Source organism: Amblyomma americanum, chromosome 2 (genome assembly GCF_052857255.1).
Source record: "Amblyomma americanum isolate KBUSLIRL-KWMA chromosome 2, ASM5285725v1, whole genome shotgun sequence".
Classification (NCBI taxonomy): domain Eukaryota; kingdom Metazoa; phylum Arthropoda; class Arachnida; order Ixodida; family Ixodidae; genus Amblyomma; species Amblyomma americanum.
The window spans coordinates 29,681,609-29,698,689 of record NC_135498.1 but is presented as its reverse complement, the minus strand read 5'-3'; the positions used below and the strand labels follow the sequence as shown (position 1 = coordinate 29,698,689).

Below are 17,081 nucleotides of genomic sequence, written 5' to 3'. Positions count from 1 at the left end.
ATTTCCCTCAGATGGCACCTCTCTAGCACTCTAGACAAGTGGGATCGACTCTGTACACTAAATAGCGAATTCCAATCACGGTTCAGAGGGAAGAAAAATAGGCATACCTAACACAAATATGAAATGAAAAATCTCACGTGTGAGTGATGGCACACACTCACCATTGCTTGCTTCCATCGCCACATGTCACTGCGGGCCAGATAATGGTCCTTAAACACAAGCTCAACTGAATCAAGTGCCACATCCTGAAAAAGAATAAGCTCTTTTGGTAGAGCTCAAAAAAGAAATATTGCACTTTATCTCACCAGCAAGGGTGCACCTAAACGTCAAATTCTTCCTCTAAAAGGCCTATACTTAGCCATATTATAGATTAGCCATTCTCAAATTGGGATCCACAAATACTTTGCCAAAAGGAGCAAGACCATCACCCCCTCCCCCTACTCCTCCATATGAGGCTTGTCCTGTGTTTCTTACCCTAAAGTCCCCGTTTTCCGCGCTGTATATTTTCAAACTTTGGCTTTATTTCTATATATGTAGCCACCCCTTTGGTTTCGGCCACATGCCTTTCTGTAACCGGTAAGCACTTCCATGTTTGAAAAATTCAGAAGGTCAACAATTCTACAAACCCTTGGATCCACTCGGTTGACGATGACATCAGCATATAGCCTGAGCTGAAAAGCACTGGCAAGGCTTTGTTCCACACTTATGGAATCTATTGAAAAAATGCACAATAATTTAGTGCCACATAGCTAAATAAAGCTCGTTAAAGAGCTGTATTACATAAGCTATTTTCATTTTAAACAGAGAAGACTGGTACCACAACGCGAATCAGACTTCTTAACATCTTTTTCATCACAGACAAGCAAAAGTTACAATATCAGTGCAATGTACCACTGCACTGTAAAAGGTATACTTGCAACGTACATTTCAAGTAAGATAAATTCGTGTAAGCTAGTGCTGTCGTGCTGGACCCAACGGGTCTTCTGAGCTTCTCAAGACACCTGAGCAACCACAGTAGACAACACTGGCCCAATTACATACTTGTTATGACATAAACAGGAACAGTTACCAATCAGACTAGTGGGCCAGTGGTAATCTTTCAAATTCTGTTACAAAAAATTTTATCGCTTTATCGCTAAAATGAAATAAGCGATCAAAAAATACATCTTGGTGTTATTCCTTATTAAAAGTATGTCTTGCGACTTAGAAAAGAGGCTTCATTCCACAACAAACCCATATGCCTGGTAATGCCTTTTTGTAATAAGCACTTGCTCATCATTTAACACACAACAGAAAGTGCCAACGTCCTTAACCCCTTGCACATCCTCCCAATCACTGCATTCCTTCTTTCCTCAGCTGCCGCGGTGGCCCAGTGGTTATGGCACTTGGCAGCTGACCCGAAAGATGCAGGTTCGATCCCAGCCGTGGCGGTCGCATTTCGATGGAGGCAAAATTCTAGAAAACAGTGTATTGTGCAATTTCGATGTGCATTAAGAACCCCAGGTGGTCGAAACTATCTGGCTACCTCCACTACAGCGTCCCCGAGTCGCTTTGGGCCGGAGTCGCTTTGGGATGTTAAGCCCCATAAAACCAAACCCTCTTACCTCCTCACCATATATATACTTAAAAGACGCAAGCCACAGCCCCCAGTCACCCCTGAAGTAGCCAAGCTGGCTCCGATATGTTTGGATTTAATGTGGTTGGAGATGTTGCGCACTTGACTATAGGGCTAAATATGCACCTATGGGCAAGCAATTTTAGCAGATTTATAGAAGGTTGAAAGCACACTCATTGTCTTCTAATCACTGCACCTTTAATAAATACAAGTAAAAATATAATAACAGCTAGCCTCAAGCTTCAAAAAAATAGGACTTAGTGTTCATCACTGCATGACTTTTGCGAAACTAGAAAAATTGCATGTTTCACAGAACTCTGCGCCTCACATGTGCTGTGCTGTGGTCGTACATGACGAACAGAGCAATATAGCTGCTATTTTTTTTCGTGTGTATCAAGGTATGAAAAATACGAACCTCGGAGGATAAATTACACTGTACCCATAGAGCAATGAGTGATACCATCGCAATATTCAAGCAACAGTGGTGCCGTGTACGCAAAGGCAGCAGTTATAAAATGCACACCACCAGCCATCTGCTTCACTAAGGAAAGAAATGAGGCCGTATGTGCCTGATATTCCTGTCAACGAATAGCGCACTCTGCTCAACAGCCACGTTTGTGTTCTTCCAAATAAAAGGGAGTGCTGAAAGAGTTGACAGCTAGCTGTTCGGAGACACAAGTCGCAGCAGTAAACATCCAGCTAACTATCAAGAGGTAGCATGTTCAGATTCAGAATGCACTTCCACCTACTTTCTGCTCTAAGCACAGCAGTGTGCTTATTTTACGAAGGGTGCTGTGTAATATGGTTGTATACATTGCCGAGTGTAGGTTTGACTATAGTTTTGCAAGTGAAAAAAAAAAAAGCAGGGAATCATGACAACGTGGCTACAAACCTTTCTGGAAATCTTCTTTTATTGTCGTCACTTGAACCAGCAAGCGGCTGCAAGAGTAATTGCAGGAAGACATTGTAATTTCCGAAAAATTGTGTGTTTTCTTTGGGTGCAATATAAACACTTCGCTGAGTTGGTAGCTAGCACACTTTCTAACTCATCAAACAATAATAATTAGACACCAAAACTGCTATGTTCATGAGGGAATACACAATTATATGTCTTCCAAACACTCACCTGTAAGAGTCGTCAGGGAGATAAACTTCGACAATGTCCCCAATTTGCAGACCCGGAAAGTCTTTGGCGCCGATAATCAAGCTGTCATCTGTTCGTACAACGCAACGCATAACGTATAACGCATGCTACGTTACCGATAAGACATCGAATGGTCAAAACACAACACCACTCACCAGAAAATGTCTTCGGGTGACACATGAGTTTCATTTGTTTCATTGTCATGTTTACCCCAAAAAGTATATTTTCAAGTGACAACTGTTTACATGCGCTCACACATTTCGCTGTGAGCACACGAATAAACGTCGCGAGCGTAAACTAAGTTCTTAATGGTACCACGATGATCTGTAAACGCGATCAACACGCAACTGCTCGGGAGCCCATACAACCGCACGCGGCAAGGGCCTGAAACTTGAGAGCGTTAACAACATCTGAGTGACTTGACTAAACCAGACTGCTCCGTTGAACGGAAAGGCACATTTAGATGACACCACATGTATAAGAGTCAAATCATTTTAGTGGTAGGAACGCATTTAAAGCTACACCGCATCGCAAACACATCACCACATGAAACTGATAATCGCTGCCCAAGCACCGATAGTCCCTAGCTTCGCTAACTCGTCCCTAGCGTATCCCTAGCTAGCCAAAAATTCTCTGTTTATGTTTACAATCCCCAGTTGGAGTCCGCCTTGGACGCACGGAGTGTCGAAGTACGCGAAAAATGATCGTTTTACAGTTCTGCTCGTTGCAGTGACGGTACGTTTTTTGCATTAATTCCTTTTCTTGGCTTTCTTGCTCACGGTAAAGCCGCATTACTTTGTGCTGCATAGGCGAACGCATGAACTGCGTACCGGCTGATCAAGTTGCCGCCAACTGTGAACCCAATCGCGTGCTTAGCATGGACGCATGTGGCCGAAACGAGTGCTATGATTGTACCGTTATCAACTCACTAAAAACCTGAAAATATGCTGCAGGTTGTGTGTGTCCATGCTCGTGAACTGTACGCATCTAACTGCTGCGCTCTGAAGCTGGCATAAGAATAAAAATTGCTGATCCTGGGTAAACCGCGATGGTTTCTATGCATATATCGCTTGCGCCTTCGTCAACATGCATGCAGATCGTCGGTTAGGGGCTTTCTGACAGCGTTTTCGATGAAGCAAAATGATAGTTTATAAATTCCCGGTCTGTGATAAGGTGTACGTAAGCACCTTATGGTCAGAAATGTTATACCTGTAATATAATCGCCTGGGTAGGAAACGCCGGAGTGTATGTACGTCCGAGAATGGGCACGGCTTTCTCTGTAGGTTACATACCCTTGAATTGCATTTCGACGTGATTGCGTTAAGAGCCGAACATTTTGACGCACAGTCGAGACTTTGTTTGGCAAGAGCCAGCTCAAATTCGCTGTTCCAAACCCGCAGATCAGCACTCAATGACAATGTCGTCCAAGAGGGTGCAGTTTGATGAACAGGAGGAAGAGATGCTTGGAAAGGATGCGGTGGACGAAAGTGTGAAAAAAAAGTTTAAGAATTCCCTGGACAGCGACGAAGAGGATGATGAAGTCGAAGACAAAAAGTACAACTTGCTTAACCCAGATGACGTTGAAGGTAAGTTGCACAGGCACAGCTGGTGTGGAAGCCTGCCTGTTTAAATAGCCGCCTGAAAACTATGTCAAAGAAAATAAGGCCCGTCGTCTTTCTTTGCACGAACACGAATCATTCAAGCAATGCTGAGTCATTTTAAAAAGCACGTGTATGCATATTTGTTGCCAGTGCTATCCTCTTTGCTGTCTCAGGTACAGTCTTGGCCAAATGAAGCATAGTAGCCACACAGTATACAGAAAGATTACGGTAGACGAAGGTTAGGTAATAACACATTTCGTTATCACCTACAAACAGCACTGACCACACATCATAACAGGAGCCAACCTGTTACTGTTCAACCTTGCTCTAGTAAGACATTACTTTTTTGTGTCTGTGTTTTCTTCTGCATTGTTCCATTCACGTTCCACGTGCCCCAGTAATGCATGGAGAATGAGAACTTGTTATTTTAAATTCTTTTTATGTATTCTACATTCTCCACAGGTTAAAATACTGCCAGGATTGTCCAAATACCCATAGAATAAATCGTTTGCTCTCAGACACTGCTGTTTTCTTAGTGCATATTGAAGTGGTGCAGTATGTATTTACATTTTCATTTTGAACTTTTTCTGCCGTGCATTAGGTGGATTGTTTCAATGTGGTATTGCCGCGGTGTAAAGGCAGCAGCTTACCTTTCTGATAATCACTTTTGCTTTAGGTCAGGAGGACAAAACTATTGAGTACGATGGGGACATCAAGATCACCCCATTCAACATGGAAGATGAAATGGAGGACGGCCATTTTGATAAAGAAGGCATGTTCATCTTCAGTAAGGATAAACCAGAGATACGTGATAACTGGCTTGACAACATCGACTGGGTCAGGGTGAGCCTTATTTCCTGCTCCTTGGAAATGATGGTGATGGTGAAATTGTAGTCATGCTGTTTAATATGGACGATTATAGATAGTCTTTCACACGACTGCCACCTTTGGGCACTGAGGCTAGCTTCCACAGGTACGTAGAAACCGGTTTGCAATAAGCAGATTAGCAAAACGCCCAGGTTCTTGCTGTGCTTTCTGGTCCAAAAGATGGCAGCTGCTATGCTATCCGTGGAAACCACGTGTTACTCAAATCAAGCTTAGTTAAAGCTTCTTCAAGGGGTCCGCCCTGCAACGTAAACCAAGCATAAGGTCTTCATATGCAAAGTAAGGGACATTGTGATGCCTTAATGCCCAAAGAGGTCGCCAAAATCGTACTGTATAATATTTTAATGTCCTTCACAAATGCTCATTTCGAGCCGATGGTGTCGCATCACAGTGGCGATTTTCAACAGCGGAAATGAGACAGCATGCTGCTTGTGCACTGCCTTTCTGATTGGTTGGATGTCCAGTTTGAACCTAGTTCCTTTATAATCGCGAAATATCCAAAATATTATGTCTCTGAGTGCTGTAAGCTTTTCACATGCCACAAAAACTGAAAAGCAGTGAAAGCGAATGACAATAAGAATAATGCCAAAGGCGACCTTTTAAATTCGTTTCAAACTTTTGTGAAAGCTAACACTTCACACCATACCAAGAAGGCAATGAAAAAAAAATCCAGTCGACATACCTTGTCCAAAAAATTGGCAGTGGCTTAGCTTGGCTAACCCTGGAATTCAGCGAAAACCAAGCACGCTTGCTATGCGTCTGAGGCTCGCCCATGGCAGCTCCGCTACGCGCTCGCGACAGCCATTCTATATATACCCTCACGACCACGTCACTATGACGTGTTATCACATGGTCTTACGACACCCCCATCGGATGTCATCACGTGGCTTCACATCACCCCATCGGATGTTCTTAAGGTCAAAGGTCAACTCAAAGGTCACCCACTGTCAGAGGTCAGAGGTCAACGGTCAACTAACGGTCATGGGTTAACGTCAAGGGTCAAGCGTTCGTCACCATAACTGTACCACATGTGGTCATACACGGCTAACGTGGTTGGACTGAAGGTCGTTCAAGTTCATTCTTCGGCCTACGCGACGACTGCTTTACCTAGCATAGTTTCAAAAATGTGAAGAGAAAAGCCGGACAGTAGACAAGATGCAAGGTTGAGGGAGTAACCGGTGTTAGGTTTCCAGGCCTTCGCGGAGGGGCGACGGCATCAAAACGCACAGCTGTGGTTGCCACGGCAAAGCAGCAGTTGCATACAAGCTTTCACTGCATGTGTGCTAGGTGCAGTTCTGATTGGTAGCGCCTAATCTCAGCACTGGGTGAGTTAAATGGGCAAGTGAAACGTGCTGTCGTCTGATCTTTTTATTTGAATTTTCTAAGTGGAATAACTTTTGTTTGCATGCTCAAATTAAAAAAAAAATTTTCACTTGTCTCTGCAATGCACAAAGAACCCATTTAATTAGAATAATCAGCACTGAGGAGAACATCGTGGTGCTCCTTTAAGTGCAGCTGGCGGCATCAGGTGGTTCATGCTAGCTGTATTAATCACATCCAAATTGGTGCAGTCTCACCACCAGCATTCAAGTTGGGTGTTTTGTGGTGAGCAGTTCCTTCCAGTGGGGGTTGCTCATTCAGTAGGTAGAAGTCAAATGCCATCTGTAGCCCTTTTGTAGCGATAGCTACATTACGGTAGCATTTCGAGCTTTCAGCGTGGCGGCGCTGCCACGCTGTCACGTGGTTGGTCACGTGGTGCAGAGCAGCTGCCGGTGGTGCGACGCCGTGGTTGATCACATGGTTCGTCACGTGGTTGGTCACGTGACCAAGTTCCACTCGGGCAGCTGTAGCTACCAAAGCTAAACCACCACCAATATTTTTTTTACGTTTGCTCTTGTCTTAGTTCCTGGTCATGAGCTCATTAGCTGTGTGGCGGTGTGTAGGCGACATGGCTGGTGCTGCCAGCGTGGCCAGCTTACTCAAAGAGTAAGCACACGGGTGCCTTTTGCGCATTTGTCGCCATCGAAACGCGGCCGCAACGGTCGGGATCGAACCCGGGTACTCCAGCTCAGTAGCTAAGCACCTTTTCCACTGAGCCACCGTGGTGGGACAATATTGCAATCTGTTCTCTGAGACTGAAAAAGATCTCAGCAAGGTTTTAGAATTTGTGTGTTACCTCCCTAACTGACACCTCAGGTTTCATTATTAGTGCCCTTTTACTCGGGCTGCCAGTGCCTGCAGATGGCTTCTCAATGCGTCATGTCTATGAGTGGAGAGAATTATTTAAGGGGGGTGGAAAATGGGACAAACATTTTACAGGTGTCACTATACATTGTTGTCTTCTGCCCTTTTCATATGCTGCAGGTCCAACCTCCGAAACATGTCATGGAGGACAGCAGAGGCTCTGAGGGCTCTGAAGATGAGAAAGTAGATGCACTGGCACTCTATGGTGAGATGCTGGAAATTATGCGGCCCGGAGAAACTGTATTGGCTTGCATCAAACGCCTGGGAGGCGGAAAAAGGGAGTCAACTATAAACCGCTGGAAGAAGAAGAAGCAGGAACAGGATGAGCCCGGTAGGTCATGAATTGCGTCAGTTTGACCGTTTGGATTGACAGCCGTTCTGCTGCTAGTATGTAGGCATACCTGAGTGTTGTGCAAGTGCATGCTTGCTGTGCAGCCACATGAAAGCTGCATGTGCAGGACAGAAATGTTGGCAGCAAATTCTCGTAGCATACCGTGCAGCATAGGGATTTCCAAAATGCACTGAAAACCACCTGTGTCATTGTCTCTGAGACGCATAATAGTAATGCAGTGAAGAGTACAGATGCATGGCCTTTTCGGAAAACGTCCATAACCAGTCACTAAAATTGTTACACAAAGTTTACTGATGTAATTGTGCAGAAATAGAGAAAGTAACAGCGTACTGCTAACAACTGTGTTTGCGACGAACATTCACACAGTATGAACGAAGGAAGCCTTGCAGTTGTAATTTATGTTGGGGCTGTGGCACTCAGTCTCACACTTACTGAACAATTAATTATATTGTAACGAACTAGAAGACAAACTGTGCAGTGGCGCGAGCAGGAGTGCTCGCGCCAGGCCGTCCGCCATTAAATCATCCTGTAACCATCGGTCATCTCATCTCAGTCATGGGCGTGCTGTGACGTAACAATATAATGTGTGCTATATATGAGACTCAGCTACAAAGAACAAGCAGGTGCAGAAACCTGTGCATAAAACTGCACTGTGAAATGTGTCACATATGTGAAGTGTGAGCATGTCATTGGCTCTTGGTTTTCACTTGTGTTTGTGCCTTGGGAGGAGTCTCGTGGCATATGTGGCAGTGCAGCAGGGTACGAAAAAACTACTTTGATGGGGAACCAGGAACTGCCCCCTTATATCGATGGCAGTCGCTTATATACAGATGATATGAATGAGAGTGCCCCCCGTACACAACAGCGTGTCCACCTAGAGTTGTGGGCAGGAGTAGGACAAAAATGAGAGGGACAAGAACTTGATGATACCAAATCCCGGTTGTGGCCGCTGCATTCTCATGGAGGCAAAATGCAAAAAGACACCCATGTGCGGTACAATGCCAGCAATCACCTGCTTTAACTCAGAAGAAGACAGCAGATCTGGTGCTGTCTATTCCGGGGCAGTGCTTGGTTGATGTTGAAGGTCTGCGTGTGGTCCTGGTTAAGCGAGTGTTCTAAGGATTGGTCGCAGATGGCAAATGTGTCTTGAACATATCTCTTAGGTCGTTAGCTAAAACTCTTCCAGAGCACTTCATTATGGCATCTCTTTCTGTGTTTCTTCTTTCACTCTGCCTTCATCTTTTCCCTGACAACATGGTTCAGGTGCTTACTGAGAGTGAGACAGCTGGTGTCTTTCCATTCCTCATAACCAATTAAACGAATTTTGGGTCTTTCATTAAATCCTAATAGTATGGCTATTCGCAGCCCATAGCAGGAATTGAAAATGGTCGATGCTTTGCTGACAAGGCATTTTGCTGTTTCATTTCCACTAGACCTTTATGATAGCATCATACCTTTGCAATTATGTATTCATCGTTAAAGAGACACTGAATAAAAATCTGAAAAAATTGAGAAAGTCCCTTATTTTAATTCGTAAGATACGGTTACCCAAGTATACAGTCATCATTCTGGTTATTTTTCAATGGATGACTGTATTTCTGATGTTTCCTGAGTGGCTGCCGGGCCACACTCAGCACACTCCTGGCTATGACCTGGCAGACATGACGTCAGGCCTAGTACCATAGACATGCTAGCTGGTAGTTTGCAGTTGAGGATGCGCCAACTCGTGTCATGCTTGTGAGCGTTTATGTGTTATGATAAATGCACACATTGACTCCGAAAGATCTAACAGTGCTTTAAACGTGGTATCATACGCAGCAGCCACATATAAATGCAGTTTCTGTGGGTCAGGCGAAGTGTCACAAGCTCGCTTCTGTCCAAATCGAGACAACACTCATTCTTCTGGCAGCCACGAGATGGCGCTACTGGTACCATCACTGCGAAATGCTGCTTTTTCGGTTTGCCGTCACTGCAGACTGTGGGGATTATTAATTCTGACTGAATCAGGCAGATAGTCACCAAAAGTGTACAATCACGAGGTGCAGGCAGAGAATCTTTAGGCATGGACACAAGGAAGCTGAACAAAATGGACTGTACAATGAAGCAAAAGCACGTTAAATGCATCCACTTTAGCGCAGTCTGTGGCTGGCGATAGCTTGTGATGGGTAGGGTCGACGTCACATCCCATATTGTCTTAGCTTTCACAGGTGGCCACTGGGTGCAGCGGTTCGAGATATATTCATTAAAATAATTACTTTCCACTCATTTCTGTTTCAAAAAAGTTCTCAGTTCATTTTGGCCAGAAATCTCGGCGACAAATTTTTTGTCCACTATCCCTTTAAGGTTTTTGTTTTAAGGCAGGGGTTACTCTCCAGCTGAGCAAATGCTCCATTTTAGACTACTTTTGCGCTAGCATTCTGCGTGTTTTTTTTGTTCAAAGAGCGCAGTTTATGCATCGTTCAAAAGCTTAATGCACACTCTGTCAGTCGATGCACACCGTTATAGTGCAGCTGCATTATCAACTGCGCAAAAGGTGGTACTGGAGATGACGAAGTCAGTGGTTTCGTTGATAGGACCTACTTCAGAGAACAGTTCTGAAGAAACTACTTCACTTAGGAAAGTTTTGTGTGGCCTACATATACAGCAGATGTTTATCTAGTATCATATGGTCTCAGAATGTGCATTTGTTAAATTGTATTTGATTGGCAGCCTTTTAAATACAGCAAAATTTGGCTATTTTGGGTATGAATACCTGCTTTGTATTGGGGCGCACCGCATCAGTATTTCTACCATTTGGGGTGGACAATATACTAGTGCAGTGTGCAAAGTTTAATCAACCTAGAAGCTGGGGGAAGAGTAAATGCACAGTGCTATGTATATTTCTGTGCTGGATGCACTGTTTGCTCAAAAGGAAGAGCTGTGGACAAGGACATTTGCCATATAACATATTTCAGAGCAGATCATAATTGCCAGGCAACGGCATGGACATCTGTGCCTGGTTTCATTCTACCACTGCCAAAAAGTAGGTCAGTTCCGTTTTTTTAAACAACGCGCTTCCAATTTCTGTGTTTTTTGCAGATAGCACCAAGGAGGTTGTCCCCAAAGAGAAGCTTCTGCGGATGACAGAGCTTGCTGACCGACTAGTGTCAACTGGTGACATGGACATTTACCAGCAGACATACGAGCGGCTCAAGTTCCTACGGGAACGCCAGCATCAAGCCAAAGAAGCCACAGCGGCAACCACGTCTGTTGAAGGATCTTCCTTTGACATGTTTGCTGATGATGCAGAGGCTACCAAAGCCACTGAACCGTCAACTACTAAAGGGGAGAAAGCAGCTGATGAAGACAAGACTGATGGTATGTAACCTCGTATTCCTCATCAGCAAATTCTAGAGAGCTATTCGTGTCTGAAGAATGACGTCTGCGACAGTGTGGCTTTACCTTTTAGCTGGACAACTACACTGAGGTGTACGTGAATTGTAATTTTTAGCCTTACATACATTGAGTTGCGAGTAAGCACATGGTTCATCTTTCTCTTCTTCCCCTATTCCTTTGTTTTGTCTAGCCTCTGGTTATTACCTTTCACTTATGTGGTTTCAGGTGCAGAGCCAGTGAGCTCATCAAAAGGTGGTGATGAAGTGATGTGGGAGTTCAAGTGGGAAGAAGCAGAGAATGCTCCTGTGTATGGCCTGCATACTTCAGCCCAAATGCTGCAGTGGGTGCAGGAGGGATATTTTCAGGATGGCGTCTGGGTCCGCAAAGCACATGAAAAGGATCGGCCATTTTACAGCTCGAGACGAATTGATTTTGAACTTTACGTCTGATGCCATGCTGTTTCACGAGAGACGGCATCACCCAGAATGCAACATGCTGTTTTGAACTGTGCGTGATAATATTGTTTGCTGTGTCATGACTGAACAAACCTGCTCAATTGGCTACCCATACATGTCAAGCTATGATTTTCATGAAGGAATGCTGCCCCTGCATTTAGGGACTCACAGAATTGTTACATTCCGGTGATGAGTGAAGGATGTGAATGTACTGCAGTTTCTGTTAATGCAGTCACCATTTGAATCATGAAAGCTGCTGATGGTCCAAATAGCATTGGTAATGAGCATTCAAGAGAGACATGTTTTCCTCCCTTGTTGTTTTCAATGTTCAGTATGCAGTCATGTATAGAACCAGTGTTGTAGATTTCGTTACTAACAGCAGCTTTATAAACTGTAGTCTAGTGAACTGGGGAGGCAGCCTCTAGTGATGCACATTGTGCTTTTCTGATGCAACCTAACATCACATAATGGCAGGCATGTTCCTCTGGGCTTTTCCTATGCCAAAATAAGGGTTGCTATGAATCAGCCACGTTTCTGAACTTTTTTGGTGTCACCTCATTTCGCCTCATTTTTGCCTGCCACTACCAACTTCTGTTAGTATGGTCAAACAATTACAGGGTTGCCTGGGCACTGCAGGTTTCTCATTCATGCTCAGCTTTGCTTACTGTTTTATGTGCAGCCTTATGTTCCCTGACCATGGATTTTGTCTGTGCGAGTGCTAGATTTGTGAGCAGCATAGTGGAATGCAAGAGCAGGACGCACTGCTGCATGGAGCTACAGCACTCTTTGCTCTTCGATAAAGCGTGCTTCCAAAGTATGTGTACTAAAATTGGAACGGTACAAATATGAGCATGGCTGCTGCACACAGATGACATGCAGACTAGTGATAAGTATTCATTTACATCGAGGTGGATATAAATAATTATACATAAAACTACCGCTGCTTCTGCCTATTAACTGCAGTCATTTTTGTGTCCTATACCATGCAGTTACATCCATTTGATCCGTGTTGCACTGCCCTGCACTATGCTAATGATGCCTTATCAATTCAAGCTAGGTGCTGCTGACTCTGAATCCATTTAAGGTCAGTTTGATGATTGGTACCACAGAGTAAAATAAGGGCACTGACAACCCTTGATCGTGTGATCGTTTGATCATATAGTACATGCTTTTTCTGCTCCCTTCGTATTGCAGTGAAGCTATGCTCCCGTCGCATGCACTGCTTATTGCCGTGCACTTAGCTTCCAACGCTCTTGCACTCCACTACAGGCCTTCGTGCGTGATTTCTTCCTCCTTCACTTCCCCTGCCTGCTAAGGCCATCTTGAGGTACAATCTGCTATTATGCTCGTCGTCATAATGAACGATGGCATTACATGCCAGCTGACGAGCTTATGGATCAAAAGCTGCAGCGTATGAAGAAATCAATAGGCATTGGGCGCTGATACAGCAGTGACAAATATCACTTTCAGTGGTTGTCATGCAGCGCTCCTCAGTGTTGCCATCTGAATGACGAGTGGCGAAACTACTTGGCGCCGCATAAATAGCAGTGCACTGTTTTTGGCTCAGACAGCATTTTGGTTTTTCTTGCCTTGTGTTGATACAACACGTCATAGTGCCATGACTAGCAACGCCGTGCTTATTGTTCATGGTTTGGCGTTTAAATAACATCTGAAAACATTCAACCACATCACAAGATCTGTGAAACACCGTGAACTTAATGAAATCACTGAGCTACGATGCCGGAATTTGTCGCGTTCTACATGTGTGATGTTCACCTGCATGACCACACATCCTGCCGAGGGTACCAGCTTAATTTTAACTAAATGTTGCACAGAGTTCTAACCAGCATATCAACTACATCAAGGTTGTTTCATTGTGGTGTTTAGGCAGGGATAAGCTATCACCACTTTGTGCTGGAGAGCATGTTGAGTTAAGTTGAGTGCTTAGCGTCATTTGGTCCGTCTCATTTTCACATCGGTCATAATTTGTCATCATGTTGTAGGATCAGCAGGGCAGCATGCAGGTACTTTGTATACAGCTGCAAAGTGTTTACTGACGAATCAAAGAGCAGCAAGCTAAGCACAGGCGATAAAGATGCAAGATCTCCACAGAGGGAATTAATTGCAAACCCGCATTTTCTTATTTGTGGTTGATGTTTGGAGCAATCCTAACCTATGAGTGTTGTGTGCCGCACTATTGAGAAAACAGTAAAGCTGTTTGATGCAAATAAAAGCATTGCACTTCCTAGAAACTGTACTTGGCTCTAATGCGTCTATCAGTAAACAAAAAAGAAAGAAAAGCTCTTGAATGGTTACAATACTCAGTAGTGCATAATTATATCGCGGCTGTTGGTGATTTCTGCTGTTGAGAAGTTTGGTTGTTGAAGCCAAAGTTGATCCCACACGGAACACGCGGTACCGAAGAGGTTGCGATATTGGCGCTCGAACATCATAACATCTTGGCTACGTGCCGCGGGCCTTCCACTGAACTTCTGCGCGGGCGGCGCGTTTGGCTGTAGCTGCTGAGGGACTCTCCATGGCACTGATAAGAGTGAAGTGATGACGCGGAGGCCAGCGCCGTTTTATATAACCTTGTTGAGATCATGGATCTTAGAAAACCGAGGAGAGGCGTCGAGAGGTTACCTGAATGATATCATGATTCCAAGAACCAATCGGAAGTGATCTGGTTACATGTACAAGCTCAACTGGGAAACGAGCCGTTAACAGTTGCACTGTAAAAAAAAAAATGTCCATTTACGCGCAGGCTTTGGTCTTGAACATAGTACGCCAAGTTTGTCATATCCAGCGTTCTAAGACTAAAGACGGCAGGTTGGACTGATGATGCCAGTTCAGTCATTTGCAGAGCGCGTGCGGTGCCAGCAGACACCAGGGCACAGCTCGAACCCTGGCGCTACAAAAATTTAAAAGGCACATGACATGTAAGCTGCCGAGGGACATGCTCGTGGTAGGCTGTGCGCAGTTTTTTGCACCGTTCAAAGGTAAGTTTGCTTATGCATATGAAATCGAGATTGAAATGGGCAGCTTTGTAAAAATGTGCCCACAATGGAGTGATCGACTGGATTTGAAAAGTTTGCTTGCAGTCTGTTTCAATTCTGCTAACCATGCTCATGAGCAGAGGTCAGAAATCCCCGTCCTAACGAAGTGGCCACAGTCAACGACTTCTGTTGGGACATGATTGCTTTAGGTTACTCAGAAGAAATGCTTTACGATTTGCTACAAAAGGCAACTAACCTCAGCCTTACACTGTGCTTTACATTACTAACGCCCTAGAATTGAAGCGTTTGTCAGAAATCTTAATGAGTGCAAGCAGCTCCAGACTGAGGAGGACGCTGCCCCTGCCCCCTCTGGAGAACTGGAGGGGGGCGACCGCCCCTTTCCCCTCTATTCCGGAGCCCCTGTGCAAATATCTTGATTACAGTGGGGTGTGTAGCTGTGATAACCAAATAATTACCAGTTGTTTCAGTTGATCATCTTATTAACACTTCTCGCCTGTCCTCTTACAAGAACCCGAGCTGGTCGAAATTAATACGGAGCACTCAATTACAGCATCTCGCATAACCCCATGTGCCATACCAGTTTGACGTTTGCCTTCCTAAGGAACCACAGCACCTACACTGCATGCGAGATCCGCCAACTGTGTTTTATCTCCGAGTTTACAGTCGATCTCCGTCACGTCCATGGCCCGGAGAATGCTGCTGCTGATGCACTTTCTCGTGTTAGTGTCATGGCGTCCGAATCACCAGTGGACATGGAGAAGCTAGCAGCTGCACAGCGCAATGATCCAGAGCTGCATCTTCTTCGCTTCTCATCCACGTCCCTGTCCTTCGCCGAATTTCCACTGCCGTTTTACTCCCAGTTCATTACGTACGAGACATCCACTGGCGTCCCGTGCCTCTACGTACCTTTGGCTTTCCGTCGCACCATTTTTGAAAAACTGCACCGCCTGAGCCACCCTGGTATTCGTGCTACGCAGAAGCTGATCGCATCTCGTTTCCTTTGGCCAAGCATTAATGCCGACGTCCGCCAGAGCACGAACCTGCCTTCACTGCCACCGCGTCAAAGTTCACCGGCATACCGTCACGTACGTCTACCTCTCCTTTTCGGCTGCTTGACGCACGGTTTTCTCACGTTCACATAGACATTGTTGGACCACTCCCGTTATCACACGGGGCCTCTTATCTGCTCACCTATGTGGGTTGTTTCACCCACTGGCCCGAGGTGTTGCCCATTGCTGACACTACAGCCGAGACCATTGCTTCGGCCTTCATGCCCGGCTGGGTCTGTCGCTTCGGGTGCCCGTCTGTCGTCACCACCGACCGCGGCCGCCAGTTTCAATCGCCCTGTTTAGTGCTCTTGCCAATATTCTGGGCGCTCGCCACATCCATACGACCGCCTACCATCCTTTGGCCAATGGCATGGAACGTCTGCATCGACAACTGAAGGCTGCCCTCGACACTTATCAGCCAAGGGAACGCTGGTCCGACCACCTTCCTTTCGTCCTCTTGGGCATTCGCTCTGCACTGAAGGCTGACCTCGGCAGCTCTTCTGCTGAGGTAGTCTACAATGTTCCTCTGCGTCTCCTTGGGGAATTCTTCCTCCCCTCCGTTAATCCAAGACGCTTCCACCTACATCCGAGACCTACGCAACACATTTCGCCGCATTACTCTTGTCACCCCTGCAGCCCGTCAGCCGCAGTCTGTGTTCGTCAGTTAGGACCTGGCCTCCTGCACCCATGTCTTCATCCGCCGTGACCACGTCCGTCCACCCCTCACGCTGCCCTACGATGGACCGTTCCGCGTCCTCCATCGTGCGCAGAAGACCTTCACGTTAGACGTTAACGGCAGTGAAGACGTGGCTGCTGATCGCCTCAAACCAGCATACATTGCCACTCCTCTGCCCGTCGGCCGTACACGCTCTCGCTTCGACTGTGCCACCATTGTGCGCAGCTTCCTCCAAGCACATCCGCTGGGCGAATTCTGTGGCTTCGCTCTACGGGGGGGGGGGCTCATGCGCACAACTGCTCATCCGCGTGACGTCACGCACGGCTCCGACGGTGGAGCGGGCGCGCGGCGAAGCGCACGCCGCATCTGCTCAGTTGTCATGGTAACGGCGCATGCGCACAACTGTCTACCCTGGCTCACGGCAAAATGCTCGACTGGCAGCCCCAGTGTAGCTCTCGCTACAAAAATGATTTCTCACCTTCATATAAAACTACGTGTAAAACAGGCCACCAGCCGCTTTCTTTCTCTCCCTCTTTATTTCCATCTCCACCTGTGCTCGATTCACAATCGACCCCCATGTAAGCGTAGAACGCAGTGACAAGGCGTAATAATAGGTGGTAGTGGTGAATAATAATTGGTTTTTGGTGGAAAGGAAATGGCGCAGTATC

The 17,081-nt window shown here is 45.8% G+C and overlaps 2 protein-coding genes and 1 non-coding gene across 3 annotated transcripts in view; 2 read left to right on the top strand and 1 right to left on the bottom strand.

The window, feature by feature from the left end:
* Iml1 (GATOR complex protein Iml1) overlaps nucleotides 1-3,341 on the bottom strand; it is a 40,188-nt gene extending 36,847 nt beyond the window's left edge. The window contains exons 1-5 of the mRNA XM_077653679.1: nucleotides 2,915-3,341; nucleotides 2,742-2,829; nucleotides 2,508-2,554; nucleotides 627-712; nucleotides 162-245 (exon numbers count right to left, since the gene is read on the bottom strand). Coding sequence (XP_077509805.1) covers nucleotides 162-245; nucleotides 627-712; nucleotides 2,508-2,554; nucleotides 2,742-2,829; nucleotides 2,915-2,963 — 354 coding nt within the window. The 5' untranslated portion in view covers nucleotides 2,964-3,341. The remainder of the gene's footprint in view (nucleotides 1-161; nucleotides 246-626; nucleotides 713-2,507; nucleotides 2,555-2,741; nucleotides 2,830-2,914) is intronic.
* A 63-nt stretch (nucleotides 3,342-3,404) lies between these two features.
* holn1 (CD2 antigen cytoplasmic tail-binding protein 2 homolog holn1) lies at nucleotides 3,405-13,923 on the top strand. Its single transcript, XM_077653678.1, has 6 exons — nucleotides 3,405-3,494; nucleotides 4,160-4,345; nucleotides 5,037-5,203; nucleotides 7,610-7,820; nucleotides 10,920-11,198; nucleotides 11,442-13,923. The coding sequence occupies exons 2-6, from the start codon at nucleotides 4,171-4,173 to the stop codon at nucleotides 11,663-11,665; spliced, it is 1,056 nt and encodes a 351-aa protein (XP_077509804.1). The 5' UTR covers nucleotides 3,405-3,494; nucleotides 4,160-4,170; the 3' UTR covers nucleotides 11,666-13,923.
* LOC144122304 (U6 spliceosomal RNA) lies at nucleotides 12,475-12,574 on the top strand. Its single transcript, XR_013312901.1, has one exon. It is a non-coding gene; the product is annotated as a U6 spliceosomal RNA (small nuclear RNA).
* Nucleotides 13,924-17,081: the final 3,158 nt, after the last annotated feature.

What these genes read in the sequence shown, in the direction of transcription:
- holn1 (XM_077653678.1), top strand. Translation starts at nt 4,171, where the DNA reads ATGACAATGTCGTCCAAGAGGGTGCAGTTTGATGAACAGGAGGAAGAG. An exon ending in TAACCCAGATGACGTTGAAG is followed by an intron (nt 4,346 to 5,036) that starts GTAAGTTGCACA and finishes CTTTTGCTTTAG; the next exon opens with GTCAGGAGGACAAAACTATT. An exon ending in TGATGAAGACAAGACTGATG is followed by an intron (nt 11,199 to 11,441) that starts GTATGTAACCTC and finishes ATGTGGTTTCAG; the next exon opens with GTGCAGAGCCAGTGAGCTCA.